The sequence below is a fragment of the Microtus ochrogaster genome, linkage group LG5, assembly GCF_000317375.1.
Source record: "Microtus ochrogaster isolate Prairie Vole_2 linkage group LG5, MicOch1.0, whole genome shotgun sequence".
In the NCBI taxonomy this organism is placed as follows: Eukaryota; Metazoa; Chordata; class Mammalia; order Rodentia; family Cricetidae; genus Microtus; species Microtus ochrogaster.
This window is the reverse complement of record NC_022031.1, coordinates 62733581-62746854: the sequence shown is the minus strand read 5'-3', so window position 1 is coordinate 62746854 and position 13274 is coordinate 62733581. Positions and strand designations below refer to the sequence as shown.

General features: G+C 42.8%; 1 protein-coding gene across 7 annotated transcripts in view; it reads right to left on the bottom strand.

The window, feature by feature from the left end:
* Runx1t1 (RUNX1 translocation partner 1) overlaps positions 1 to 13274 on the bottom strand; it is a 145602-nt gene that overhangs the window by 21989 nt on the left and 110339 nt on the right. For all 7 annotated transcript variants that reach the window (XM_013351872.2, XM_026786665.1, XM_026786664.1 and 4 more), the window contains 3 exons: positions 8688 to 8938; positions 3977 to 4062; positions 3246 to 3444 (listed from right to left, as the gene is read on the bottom strand). In XM_013351872.2, the coding sequence (XP_013207326.1) occupies positions 3246 to 3444; positions 3977 to 4062; positions 8688 to 8938 (536 nt within the window). The remainder of the gene's footprint in view (positions 1 to 3245; positions 3445 to 3976; positions 4063 to 8687; positions 8939 to 13274) is intronic.

Sequence of the window (13274 nt, the reverse complement as noted above, 5' to 3'; positions counted from 1 at the left end):
TCTCGAACTCCCAGAGATCCGCCTGCCTCTGCCTCCCGAGTGCTGGGATTAAAGGCATGCGCCACCACCGCCCAGCTATTAGATAACTTTTTTAAAAAGGAAGAAAGAAAAAAAAACCTCTTTTCTAGCGATTTTTACAACATTCTTGAAAACAAGAGATAGACAATCAACTGCAGAAAGATACTAGAATACTTCCATGCAAGTTCAAAGGAGGTGATTTTAAAAAATAAAATAAAATGGTAGGCTCCAGAACAGTACTAGAAGCAGCACCCTGCAAGGAGAAGGTACATGGGGAAGAAGGGTTATGGACCCAAATACTCCGGAGCACCCCAAAGGGCAGCCAGCAAGTTCCTATCCATAAATGCCAGAGGAACTCTGTGTCAGGAGTTATCATCCTACCAAGTCTGCCAGTTACCATCCTACCGCCCTCCTGGTCAGTCAAGTACACTAGATAACAAAACATAAAAACGGAAGGGTCAAACTTTAACACAAAGACAAGAGTCTGAAGAGTACTTGTCTAATGCTGTTAGCAGTTGAATATCTAGTTGTTTTTCTGCACAGCAAATGCAGGATAATAAAAAGACTGTGTAGGCGGACTATTCTCTCCTACCAGCTGCTCCCCAAATAATCACAGAGAGATTTAATACTAATAATAAATGCTCAGAGCCAGGCGGTGGTGGCACACATCTTTAATCCCAGCACTCATCTCATTTCAGCAAAGATACAAAAATAAGCATCTTTTTATTAATGAAAAATTACGTTTCTCCAAAGTCCTTCAAAGGAAGAGTGGTGCATATGCCTATAATCCCAGAATTTTAGAGAAAGAGGCAGGAGGATTGGGAGTTCAAGGATGACACTCTCCTCCACACAGTCCCTAAACACCATTTAAGAATGCTAAAAATGAGTGCATGGCTGAACAGCTCCACAATTTCCAAGGTAGGGGTGGGAGGAGGAGGGCTGGATCTGAGCCAAATACATCTTCTATAATATACTCTGAAGGTTTCATATGAGACCATTTCAAACCTTAGAAAATGAACGAGTTATGGCATAATGATATCTCCATGTATGTAAAATACAGACCTACTGTAGCTTTCTCAGCCCACGGGAACCCAGTTGAACACTTTCCAGGAGAAGAAAATGGATCGATTTGCCAATAACTGATTATCTTTTTACTACACTCATTCATACCTTCAGTTCTAAACCGTGAAAGACAGAAAGCAGTTTATGTAAATAATACCTGATTGAAACTACCTATCCTCTCACTCAGAGCCACAAACTGGCTCCAGAAAATGGAATTCAAAAACTTCCCAAGCCAAGCAGCAAAGATACCCAAGGTAAATAACCACTAACTGCTAGAACCTGGGAACCACAGAGCTCTTAACAGTTTGGGCAATGGCTTAGTAGAAGGCAGTCTAAGGTCTGAATAGTCTAAACAAAGAAACACAAATTTTTATGTAGTCTTTAGAGAGTATAGCCTATAAAAACTTATAACACCAAAGCAACAACTTAGCGTGACCAAAAGATGAGTTCACCAAGCATCGCTAAAGGCAGTAATTTATGTACACCTATGCAACCGTTTTCTTGCAAGCCAAGTTGATCATTTTGGTTTTGTATCAGAGACGTGAGGCGGTCTTTCTGGAAGATGTAACCAGTCACTAACATTGGTCAGAGTCGGCGCAGTGGTGGTGACTACATAGAAAGCAGAGGACCTCCATGGCTAAGTAGCATCTTGCTTAGGCACGAAGCCCAGCGAGTTTCTGAGACTTCTTTAGCAGTGCACAGCAGACACCAGGCTGAGCCCTCAGTTGCATCTTTGCCTATCTCTTCCTCAAGACCAGAAGGAAGGATCCTTCTCCTGGTGCCCCGAACGCGATAAGCACATGAAGTTTAAGGGTTGACTTAATGAATGCACTTCATCGAGCCAACCACACTGCATGATTCTGTTCCTGGACGCTTGTTTACTTTAGGGCTCTCCGTCCTTTCCTATGTTCAATGGCTACAAATATCCACTTTTGTTTCTTCGCAAATCTGCCACATTAACCAATTTTTACTCACAATAAGAAAATAAAAACAAGATGCTTATTGTACTCAGCTCCACATAGCTTTGTTTAGACCAATACCAGTTCAAATTAGACTTAATTCTGTTTTCATTATGTGCCTAATGCAATCTGACAAATACAACTGCCTTGCCTGCAAACTCCCCAGAATCATTCCTGTTGGGTAAATTATAAGGCCAGGAATCCCTCTTTATTTAATATTTAGTATGGTAATGAATGCTCAGCCTGCAAGAATCTGCAGAAATCCACAAACCTACATGCAAAGGAAACTGTATTTGCTAGGAATAATTTTATTTTTAAAAGAGATGTTGTGAAATCAGTATGCAGATAAACATGCCTCAAAGTTTTTATTCTGATTCATTAGTCATTGTGCTAATGATTCCAAGTCAGAAGTTTATTCTTTAGGTGGGCTATTTATTTCATTTTTGTACTCAGCAAAGACTGCATTCAAAACTGAGTCAGCAGGTGGGTATGAAGTAAACACGTAAGATGACAGAATGAAGGTCCATACAAGTCCATCTCTCCACTCCATTTAGTCAAATAATGCACACATACAATGGCTAGCGATGTAAATGATAAAACCCATTATTCACTCAGCACAAAGTTTTCAGGCCACTTGAAATGCTTTCATATTGAATTTATCTTTCGGTGTCTTTGGGATTATATTCTATTTTTTTTTACCCTGACAATCTACAAATATCAACACTAAATATAGTTTCATGTCGTCATAACACAGTTCCATTATATAACTATAAATAATATATTCAAAAGTAAACAATCCAAACGAAGATAAATAACAGAAGTGCTACATTTTTAATTGTTAGTTTTCGTGCGGCATAAGCACACTGTATAGCATTCTTGTCTCCCATCCAAAGGGGCTTGGGGAAAAGCGACTTCTGTTTGTTTGAGGAGCCATAGCAACAGAATAAGACTGGCTTCAAGACTAGGTCTTGGTGAAAACGTACAAAAGGCGCTGAAGAGCTAGCTCAGGAGTTAAGAGCATGCACTGCTGGTCCAGAGGGTCTGAGTTTAGCATCTGTATCAGACAACTTACAACCACCAATATCTCCAGTTCCAAAGGAATGGACATCCTCTTCTGTTTAGTAACGCGTGTTACTAAACAGAGTCGTCATGAACAGGTATGAAATGGGCGATCAAGTACTCAATCGAGATACAAAATAAAAGTACCTAACGCAACAGGGTCTGGGTTGACGGGGCTCTGCTGCCTGGAGTGGCTGCTGCTGCTGCTGCCCTTCTTCAGGTCCTCAGCATCGCTGTAACGCCGGATCCAGTAATTCAGCTCCTCTCGGTCCGCTTCCTGACACCTTCGCAGAACGGTGAGGGACCGTCTCGTCTTTTCTACCATGTCCATTATGCAGTTTAACAGCTACGTAAGGAACAGGAGGGAAAGAAGGTTATACACATCACCACAAATTAAAAAAAAGAAAGAAAGAAGAATGAGTAATGAAACACACTGTTTCAGGCCAAGGAAACAGACTATATTCTTCCTGGAGACTTTAATGTAAGATTTTGGTGGAAAGACTTTTGATGGAAAGATTTGAAATTCAGACTCAATAACTGATCAAATTCAACAGAAATGAGGAGGGGGAAAAGAAGAGGTATGGATGGGATCATGACAGATACTCGCCTAACAGTAAATCTATCTTTCCAAATAGAGAGCACACTAGGCTATAACAACCTAAGTCACCCCTTCACAAGAAAACAGTGGCCTGCTGATCTGTGCTCTTCCAAGAGCTAATATTTCTCTTAAGCAGCTTTCACATCAGTTTAGAAACCAGACCTATGTCCAACTTCAAATATTCACACTCATTTTCCCAATAACAAAACATGCAATACCTTCAAAGCTCCCCTCCCTCGCTTGTAAAACAGTTTAGTCCAAAAGATGACTGGGGTCTTACATGATCAAGATGTTTCCATTCTTCTGCCCATTCTCTATCTGTTAGTCTGTGGTCAATCATTTCTTCTTGACGTGTGCCATGTAACCCTACAAATGTGGAGAAGAAGGCTTAATCCCCCTAAAGCCTCCAGAACACAGTCAATAGTATCTGCAGTCAGCACACAGCAACAACCACAACATGTGGACACGTGAGGACTTTGATAAGAGATGTCCAGCTGAGAAGTGGTCATCCACACAGCAAGCCTAAACTCCACAGAACACGAGGACTCTTGTATTTGCAGTAACAAGGCAGGTCAGAGTTAGAATCTATATTTAGCATTGTGAGGCCCTGGGTTCAATGCCCAGCAATCAATCAACCATCAATACAGTATCGAATGTGGTTACAGTGCATTAAGAATCAGGACAGTGAAAGCTTACTTTAAGTGGACTGGGCTATACTTTCTCAACAAAGGCCTGGTAAGAGCTTCTTGTTGCAGCACAGTTACAGGTGAATACAATCTTACTAGGCGTATCTAACTGGGTCATAAAGAAAAGCTGGGAGAACAGGAAAGCTGCAAATGATCAACTTACCAAAATACAAAAAGTAAAAGGAAACCAGACCTTTCTTTTCAGTGACTTTGTTTTGTTTTTTATTGGAGACAGGTCTCACCATGAAGAGCAGACTGGCCTAGAACTTACTTTGAAGCCTAGACAGGCCTTGAGCGCTCCATATTTCTACTTCAGTCTACAAAGTCTTGTGAATTTAGGCATAAGCCACTATTCATGGCACCACACCACAGTCTTTATGGGGAAAAAAAAAATCAACATGCCAGTTATAAAACAACCTATAAAGTTTCAAGGCAAGAAACTGAAAATCCTAACACAAAGATCACGTGTATTTGGCCTTTTGCATCACTGTTACTATGCAAAGGTAATGTGGGCTGGGAAGAGGGCTCAGTCAATGAAATATGTGCCATATAAGCAAGAGGTCTTGAATTTAGATCTTCGGTCGCATATGAAAAGCCAGGACATGTCTATCATCCCAGTTCCTGGGGAGGTGGAGACAGTAGGATTCCTAGAATTCACTGGCCAGCTAGTCTAGACCAATCAGTGAGCTTTAGCTTCAGTGAAAGACCCTCTGCCCAGAAATAAATTAGGCGAGGATCGAGAAAGAGACCTAGTGTTGACCTCTAGAGTCTACATCCGTGGGTGCACACGAATACAAGGCAGCGTGGACACGTTTTCCAAGTGAGCACCGATTTTTGTTTTCCCTAATACACGGTCTCACTCTAGCCCACACTGGCCTAGAGCTCATGGCCAATCCACCAGACTCAGCCCACCAAGTGCTGCCATAACAGGCGTGAACCATTACTCCTGGCTCACCACCGACGTTAATGATGAGATGTTAGCTAAGACGCTCACAGGAACACAAAGACTATGTGTCTCACTGACAGGGCAGGAGGGTCAGGTCAGGGGTCATCTTACAGATTCACCATGGACAAAGCCCTTTACATTCTGTCAAAGAAAGGGAATTAGTCCATGACATCATTTTCTACTTTCAATGGCTGAGTCTCTACAGTTGGCTCCCAGTTGACACACTGGTACTCTAAACAGAGAACCAGGGCCGGCAAGTCTGAGGCTTCTAGATGCGAAGGTCCCTTACTGGAGGATCGTCTGAATGCACCAAAGGACACTAGACAGAGAAGGCACTGTGCTCTGCTCCCTCTGAAACAGGAGTGCTCAGAAGTCTTTCTCTGAGCTGAGTTAGAAGGAAAAACCAGAATGAATCACAAGGCTGTTTTCATTCATGAATATATGTGTGTCTATGGCTGATTGGATTAAACAAATTCATGGCAGTTCTTTCTTGGGATTAAAAAAAATGCCAAGTATAAAATGTTTTCTATTATTTCTGTCCAATTAGAAAATATTCAGAGATGGAATTTAAAACTTAAAATTGTCAATGCCACCTATTGGTAAAAAAGGCAAATTGCACATACGTTCTGCTGACTTGCATACCAGAAAAGGCACTGAGAGAAAGTAGTGTTTAGTTATTGCTCTGTTTGTTGTGATTACTTCAAGTTGAAATGTTTGCAAATATGTAACTTTTGTTGACTTATTTGTTGCCTGTATTTTTAGGGGGAAAACACTGTTAAAATTAGTCATCCCAGAAAACAACTAGGGAGTGATAAGAATATAAATGTGACAGGGACACACTCACGACAGTGGCACCTAGATATGTATTTGCCTGTAAAATCAAGAATTATAGAAGTCATAAATATGTCAAGGCTTTAGTTCACTAAGTCAACAGCGATCCACACTCTTCACGCTCAGGACAATTAAGGAGGCATAGGATGTTTGTGGTTAGTGGCAGCCCAGAATTTGTGGAACAGTGCTGGACTTCATCTCTTTAAAAATGAATAATAGTAAATGTAGAAATGTGTTTGATTCTCAGTATTTGGTAACGACACAGGACTGGTTCAATGTGTTTAAGGTTTGAAGGTCATTTTTTGGTCTGACTGAATTAAAAAAAAAAGAAAAAAAAATAAGAAAATGAAAGTTTGTGTTTGTCAGTATCTCAGTTTCACACACTAAAGCCCTCAGCCTCACATGGTTTTGTTCTTTCTAATACACAGAAGGCTGTAAAGGGGGGAACCAGCAGAAGGAGGACACTTTCCATTCATGAGATGCTTGGCACTAGTGTTGAGACGTAATTGGTTCTGAACTTTAGAAAATTCTGGATAAACGGGCCCAAATTTTAAGCTTGCTGCTAAACTAACGCTGCTTACCAAGTGATTTCATTGAACTTTTCTAACGAGTCTAAGTCCCTTCATGGGAGAGGCGTTTATACGCCACACCTTTATGAAGATCTTTCTACCCTCAAAATGGCATCTTGATGTAACAAATGTGTTTGTCATGCAGATTTTATTTTAGATTAACACACAATGAACTCTGCCAGACTTTTGGGATGGTTAAGTAGTTGCACATATGTATAAAGATTAGCACTATTAGTTTTACAAGCTAGTATAACTAAAAGATGAGACACGTGGTCTAGACAAAACTGCATCAAACCAGTGGACGCAGACAAGAAGACATCTCACAGTACTGCGTGAAAACACAATCAGTGCACACAAGCGTAATAAATTCCATGCTGATGACTCCGCGGGACACGGTAACTAATACTTCACCAAAGGAAGAGCCATTTCTATGCCCACAATGGGACATCTCTTAAGCCAGCTTCACAGCGGCCAGGAGACTACACTGCTGTCTATAAACAAAAACTTATGGCTACTTGAACATCAGTCGGCTACTAAGAAAGGACAAATTGCATGCTATGCCATTTGTCTGACATGCTACATAAACGTAAACATCGCTGTGGTGGGGACCAGAAGTCCTAAGAAACTATCTCACAGCCCAGGCCTCGATCATCTTGCCTCTCGCTCTGCCTTGCTGCTCTCTTGCCATGCAGATGGCTACACACAGAAAGACAACAAAACCCGACATATGAAACTATTGCTTCCTAGTCACCCAGTCGGGAATTCATATCGACTCCTGCATATCAGGGCTCTGCCAGCCAAGAAAACAAAAGCCACTGCCACGATTATTCAAGCAGTGGCCAGGGGGTGGGCAGTGTGCCAGGTTTCTGCCTCCTCTGCTCAGTTTTCTGTTTTCCCACCTGGGCGTCATCCTTTGTACGTTGCCCACTAAATTTCAAATTCCCACGTTAGGTATGCTGGCCAACAACTGGTTTTGTAGTCAAGGATGCTTCCTCACGTGTGAGATCCAAAAAGAAGGGCAGTATTGCTGCTCTCAGAGGGGCTCAGCAAAAACTAGAAGCTAGAAGTGCCCCCCCCCAAGAACAGCATGCTCACTAGCCGCTTGATGTCCCCACCCCAACCACAGGTACAGTAACAGCTTGCATCACTCATCCTGCCACCGACGTTCCCAGGGCTGACACTTGTTCTTCACAAGGTAATGTCTCCTGAAACCCTCACTTCCAGTAATTTGTGAAAAGAAGACATGGACCCAGGCAAACAAAATCTATATTTACCCGAAGCCACTCCGTCTACTTTTTGATATATGATGTAAAATTGACACTAACTGTTATGGCTTGCATTCTTAAATAATCTACCAAAGTATTCCTCAAGGAATACCTGTCCAGTTAGGCCACAGACAACATGACATAGGATACTTAGGAAATGTGGAGTGTATGAAGAAAGAAAATGTAAAAATCAACTTGACAGACAATTTCGGTGAAAGACAATAATTTACAAAAAAAAAAAATATCTGTGGCTGGATCATATACGGAACCTCGTATACTAAGGAAGAATTCAAGGAAAACCCATCTTGAGAATCAAAACTAGAATTGGTGGCTTATATTATATTTGGTGCCATATTCCAAAACCAAAAATTAACCTGTTCTCTTAGAGCATGGGGTGAAGCCCACGACAGTGTTGCATGCCTAGAATCCCAATACTCAGAAGGCAGAGGGATTGCAAGCTTGAGGCCAGCCTGGTTCATGCAACAAATCACTATCTCAGATAACTAATTAATTAATTAGAACCCAAGTGAGTAAAGAAAAGGCACGGCATATTCATAGAGTTTTTCACGAAGGAGACAACATATAGAGAGGTGTTCAACTCTATCAGGTTACATGTTCAAACTCGGTTAAGAAATAATGGCATAAATCTGCAAATATCCAATCCCCAAAGAAGAAAAGAGATCCTCCAGCTTACCCATAGGTCTAGTTCTGTCCCTGAGGTCCCTGTGGCTGGGGTGTCGATAGGAGTCCCTGTAGTGGTGGGCAATGGCCATATCATCCAAACGGTAGTGCTGAGGTGGAGGTGGGGTGGGGTGAGGCAGGCCATTTGGCTGGTAGGATAAGCCATTATTTGGACTGTACCGCTGGCCTGGGCTAATAGTGCATGCTCGCTTGCTTGGATGTTCTGAGTGCAAAGGCTCTCTGTCAAAGCCATTTTCTTTGGTTCTGAGGAGGGAAGAAAAAGAGTTTTGTTTCATAAAGGAGTCAGCATCGTTCAGACACTCCAACTCGAGCTTTTGATATCCAATAGCACACGTCTTCACTGGCCAGCAAGACCCAAAACAAAGCTTCCCAGAAAGTCTCCAGGGGTTCACTCAAACCCCTGCTCGCCTGAGAGGATCACCAGGCTAAGAGCAGAAAATGACACGCTTGTTATCAGACTAGCAAACACCTTCGCAGCTATAGTTCACGTGGTTAAGCCATGAATAAGAGGAAACCCAGTCCCCTTCTACGGATGGCATGAGTAGTGCTTAGTTTCTGGCAAGCTATTCTAGTAACTGCTGCCAAGCTGGTTCCCACCTATAATCCAGCCCCAGAAAGGCTACGGAGAACTGAAAGTTCAAGGCCAGCCTGGGCTACATATTGAAATCCTGTCTCAAAAAACTCCAGAGAAACCACCAGAGCAAAGTATCATCGCTATCAAGATGAACCTATTCCACCTGGCTCTGGCTTTTGTCCCCAAGAGCACCTGAGAGCTGAGTTGTTGTAAACAGTAGTATAAAATGTAAGTCAATTCAACTTAAGTGAAGTTTGAAAGTCAATTTCCAGTAGCCACATTTCAGGGGTTCAAGGGCCACCAGGGACTAAAGGTTACAGAATTTGATCTCAAAGATACAAAATGTTTCCATATTTTTTTTGCATGAAATGATCCAAATGAACTCATACAGTCAAGTCTAGAAGCCCAACATTGTCTTCAGCCAACAGTCATACAGATTGGGGGAGGCTAAAAGGAACACCTTGGTCACTTTTTTCTTCTCATTTTAGAAGTGGGGAGTGGTGTTGGGGGGTGAACCCAAGGGATAAACATGCAAATTCTCTATCACTCAGCACTCGTGCCTACTTGATTTTAAAAAGTTCAACCCTAGAGAGTTTGTGTGTCCTGCCTGGGGATTCAGGGTCTGGAAATAGGAGAGGAACACCTCATTGTGAACGTGACAGTCAAGAGAAATGCATTTCCTAAATGAAGTCAGATACCGGATCACTGTTCCTGGGGTTACAGACACAAGGATGACTAACAAAATATGTTATTGCTGAATAAATCTCCACTTCTTAGAGACTAACCTGATGAACTCAGTAAGAAAGGGTAAGATTGCGTCTCATTTTGTCTGGAAGCAGAGCGTTGGTAGCACCTATTCCCCCAGGAAAGTCAGCCTATAAGAATCTTACCTATTCACACAGGCTGCCGGGTTCCATGTGTGCTTTCAGTTTTAAGAAGTTACACAGCTATGGAACCCACGGGACAGTTTCCCTTCTTTCCCGCCATTGGTGATGGTCCTAGTCTGATAATAGCAAAGGGGCCTTGGATGGAAAACTGGATCAATGGGTGTAGATAACCAGAGGCAACCGAACTCTACAAGGCCCTTCCCATCTCTTCCTGAAGGATGGAGTCGTGGTGACAATTTTCACACATCAGCCAGGGAAGGGAAAAGGGGTTAGAGGCCAAAAGTGCAAGCACCCAAGAAATAGAGGGAAGGTCTGCTGAGTTTAAAGAGAAATTAGTACGTGCCCACTACAAGTTAAAGGAGACGGGAGACTTGACCCGTATTGGGAACGACAGCAGTGCAGGACCACCATGGGAATGGCGGCCAAATCTCAATGCTGCCCCCACCGAGCATATGTCTCCAGTTAATATACTGACTCCATACATATTGATCCCTGGAATCAGACTGAAGTATCCCATATAGCTCAGACATTACCTAAAGAATTTTTTAAAGTGGAAAGAAACGTTTTAGATATTGATTGATTGTGTCTGTCTCCATGATTCTAATGTGCACTTTCACGTCCTATACATTTTTTTTTTGAACAATACAGTTTGGCATTCAGCACATATTACCAGCATACATCAGTCGGAAAGCAGGGAAGACCACTGCGAGCCATGAACGCAACGCTGACCCGGCACCTACCTTACTGTACTGTGGTGTAGTGGAAAGAGCACGGGACAGGAAGTCAAGAGACCTGAGAGCTAGTCCTGGCTCTTCCACGACTAGCTGTGTGACCTTGGGCAAGTCACTTAACCTCTTTGGACCTCAGTTTGCTCATCTGTAAAATGAAAGGGTTGGACTAGATCAGTGGTTTTCAAACTTGGACCCCTGACGTGCACACGGGATTCTGTAGGCAATGAAGAAATGGTTGCCCTGCCAATCGGGATTTAAAGGGCCAGCAAAACCCACTGATCCTTCTTACCTGTCGGATAAAATGAGGTTCTGCCTAAGATCTCATTTTTAAAGAAGACACAAATCTGCTGCTAAAAATCAAGTTTGAAAACCACTGGACTAGAAACAGCTGAGGTCCCTCTAGGCCTGGAGACCCAACACTCTAATGCCTCTGTTGTAATATCCGAACGGCCAATGGCATGGCTGTGCAGACAAAAGCCGCCAGGTGTGGTGGCTCAAGTGTGTAACCCAGCATCTTGTGTCAAGTTCTCCACTGTGTTACAGAATGCACTATTGGTAGTGTGTGTGTGTGTGTGTGTGTGTGTGTGTGTGTGTGTGTGTATAGAAATCCACTCTAAGTACCATTTAGCAGCCCCACAGCATGATAACATCTACACATCAAAACGTCTCTGACACATCTCTGTTGCACAAGTACAGCATAGCTTCTGCTTCTCCTTATTTCAAAGACATCAACAGCAACACGGAACACTGGGAGAATCCTGCTGGTTCTCGCATGGATAGATTTGCTATCCCTCTCCTCTCCTCCAGGAGAACTCTGATCAGGGCTTTTACTCCAACGACCCAATTCCATGAGACAAAGCCCATTTCCAAGCCCTGAATCATGAGGTCTTGAGTTTGTCCTCTCTTTTTAAGGCTCCTGGGCTCTAGACTGAGTCCCCTCTCAAGCTGAGACCTGCTGAAGTGATAAACACATCTCACTGAGGGTCGTTCTAGTTCACAGAGTGAGGAAGCTTCCTCGGGCCATCCCTGTGGAGTTATAAAGCCCACCCTACTCACAAGACGTGTGTCCAGAGTAGTAACTAAAACAACTTAATCGCCATTTGTCTCTTTGTCTTAGAAATGCCGATAGCTATCTATACCTCATTTGCTTAGGTAAATTCCATATTTGCATTTTTATTTGTTGCCCTTTTCAAAGTGTATTAGACAAAATTAAATACCTTTTCATTGGCCCCAAACAGCCTTCCTCTTGAAATAATGTATCTACAAAGAAGTCCCCACGACACATCTCAGGGCTACATGCAAGACAGTTTTAACTTCGAGAATCTACCTCTGAGTGCTACGTTCCCCAGCCAGAAGCTGATATCTGAATGGCTGTTCATGGTTCAACACATAGTCCGTTCTACATACAAGGTCTGACCAAATCCCTGCTGACTCAACACCATGGCTTTGAGTTCCTCAACTTCTCTATCCCCAGACTCCTGCTCAGTAAAATGAGACCATCAGGAAAAATAACAGGGGAAATAACCAAAAAGGCTAAATATGTCCTTTACGACACTATGGTTATTATTTTGTTTTTAATTCCTCAGTCACACACACACACACACAAAAATCCATAAATAAAGTCTGCATGAGGGGCTGGAGAGACGGCTCAGTTAGTAAGAACGCATACTCTTCTTGCAGCAGATTCGAATTTGATTTTTAGCACCTATATTAAGCAGCTCACAACCACCTGTAACTCCAGATCTGATATCTTGGGCACATGGCATGAGAACAGATCCATACATATATGTGTAAGTAAAAAATAATAAAATAAATCTTTCTTAAATGCCTACACGAAACATTTATCAAGCCATGACGGCCAGTGTGCACTGGTAATCCCTCTGCAGCGTACGACAGGCTGCAACATCCAGGGAGATGGCAAACAAGGGAGATAAACCGTCACGAAGAGGAGGTGACAGGGATGATGGGAGTGGGCATGGGCTCTTTCCTCTCTCCAGATTTATCTTTCACTTCGGGAAAATCCACTAGAAGATTTGTTTGTGGATAGGCAGGGCACCACTGCCTAGGAAACCACAGAATGGGGAAATACTCGCAGAAGTGTGGTGGTGCACACCTATGACCCCAGTACTCAGGAAATGGGGAATACCCATAGCAGTGTGGTGGGGTACACCTAGAACCCCAGCACTCAGGAAATGGGGAATACCCGCAGCAGTGTGGTGGGGCACACCTAGGACCCTAGTACTCAGGAAGCTGACACAGGAAGAATTGCCTGTTGGAAGACAGTCTAGGCTGCAGATTAAGATCCCATCTCAAAAAGAAGCAGCAACTGCAATTCTCAACCTGGCTCCATAACAGATGAATATATATATATATATATACACAAAGAG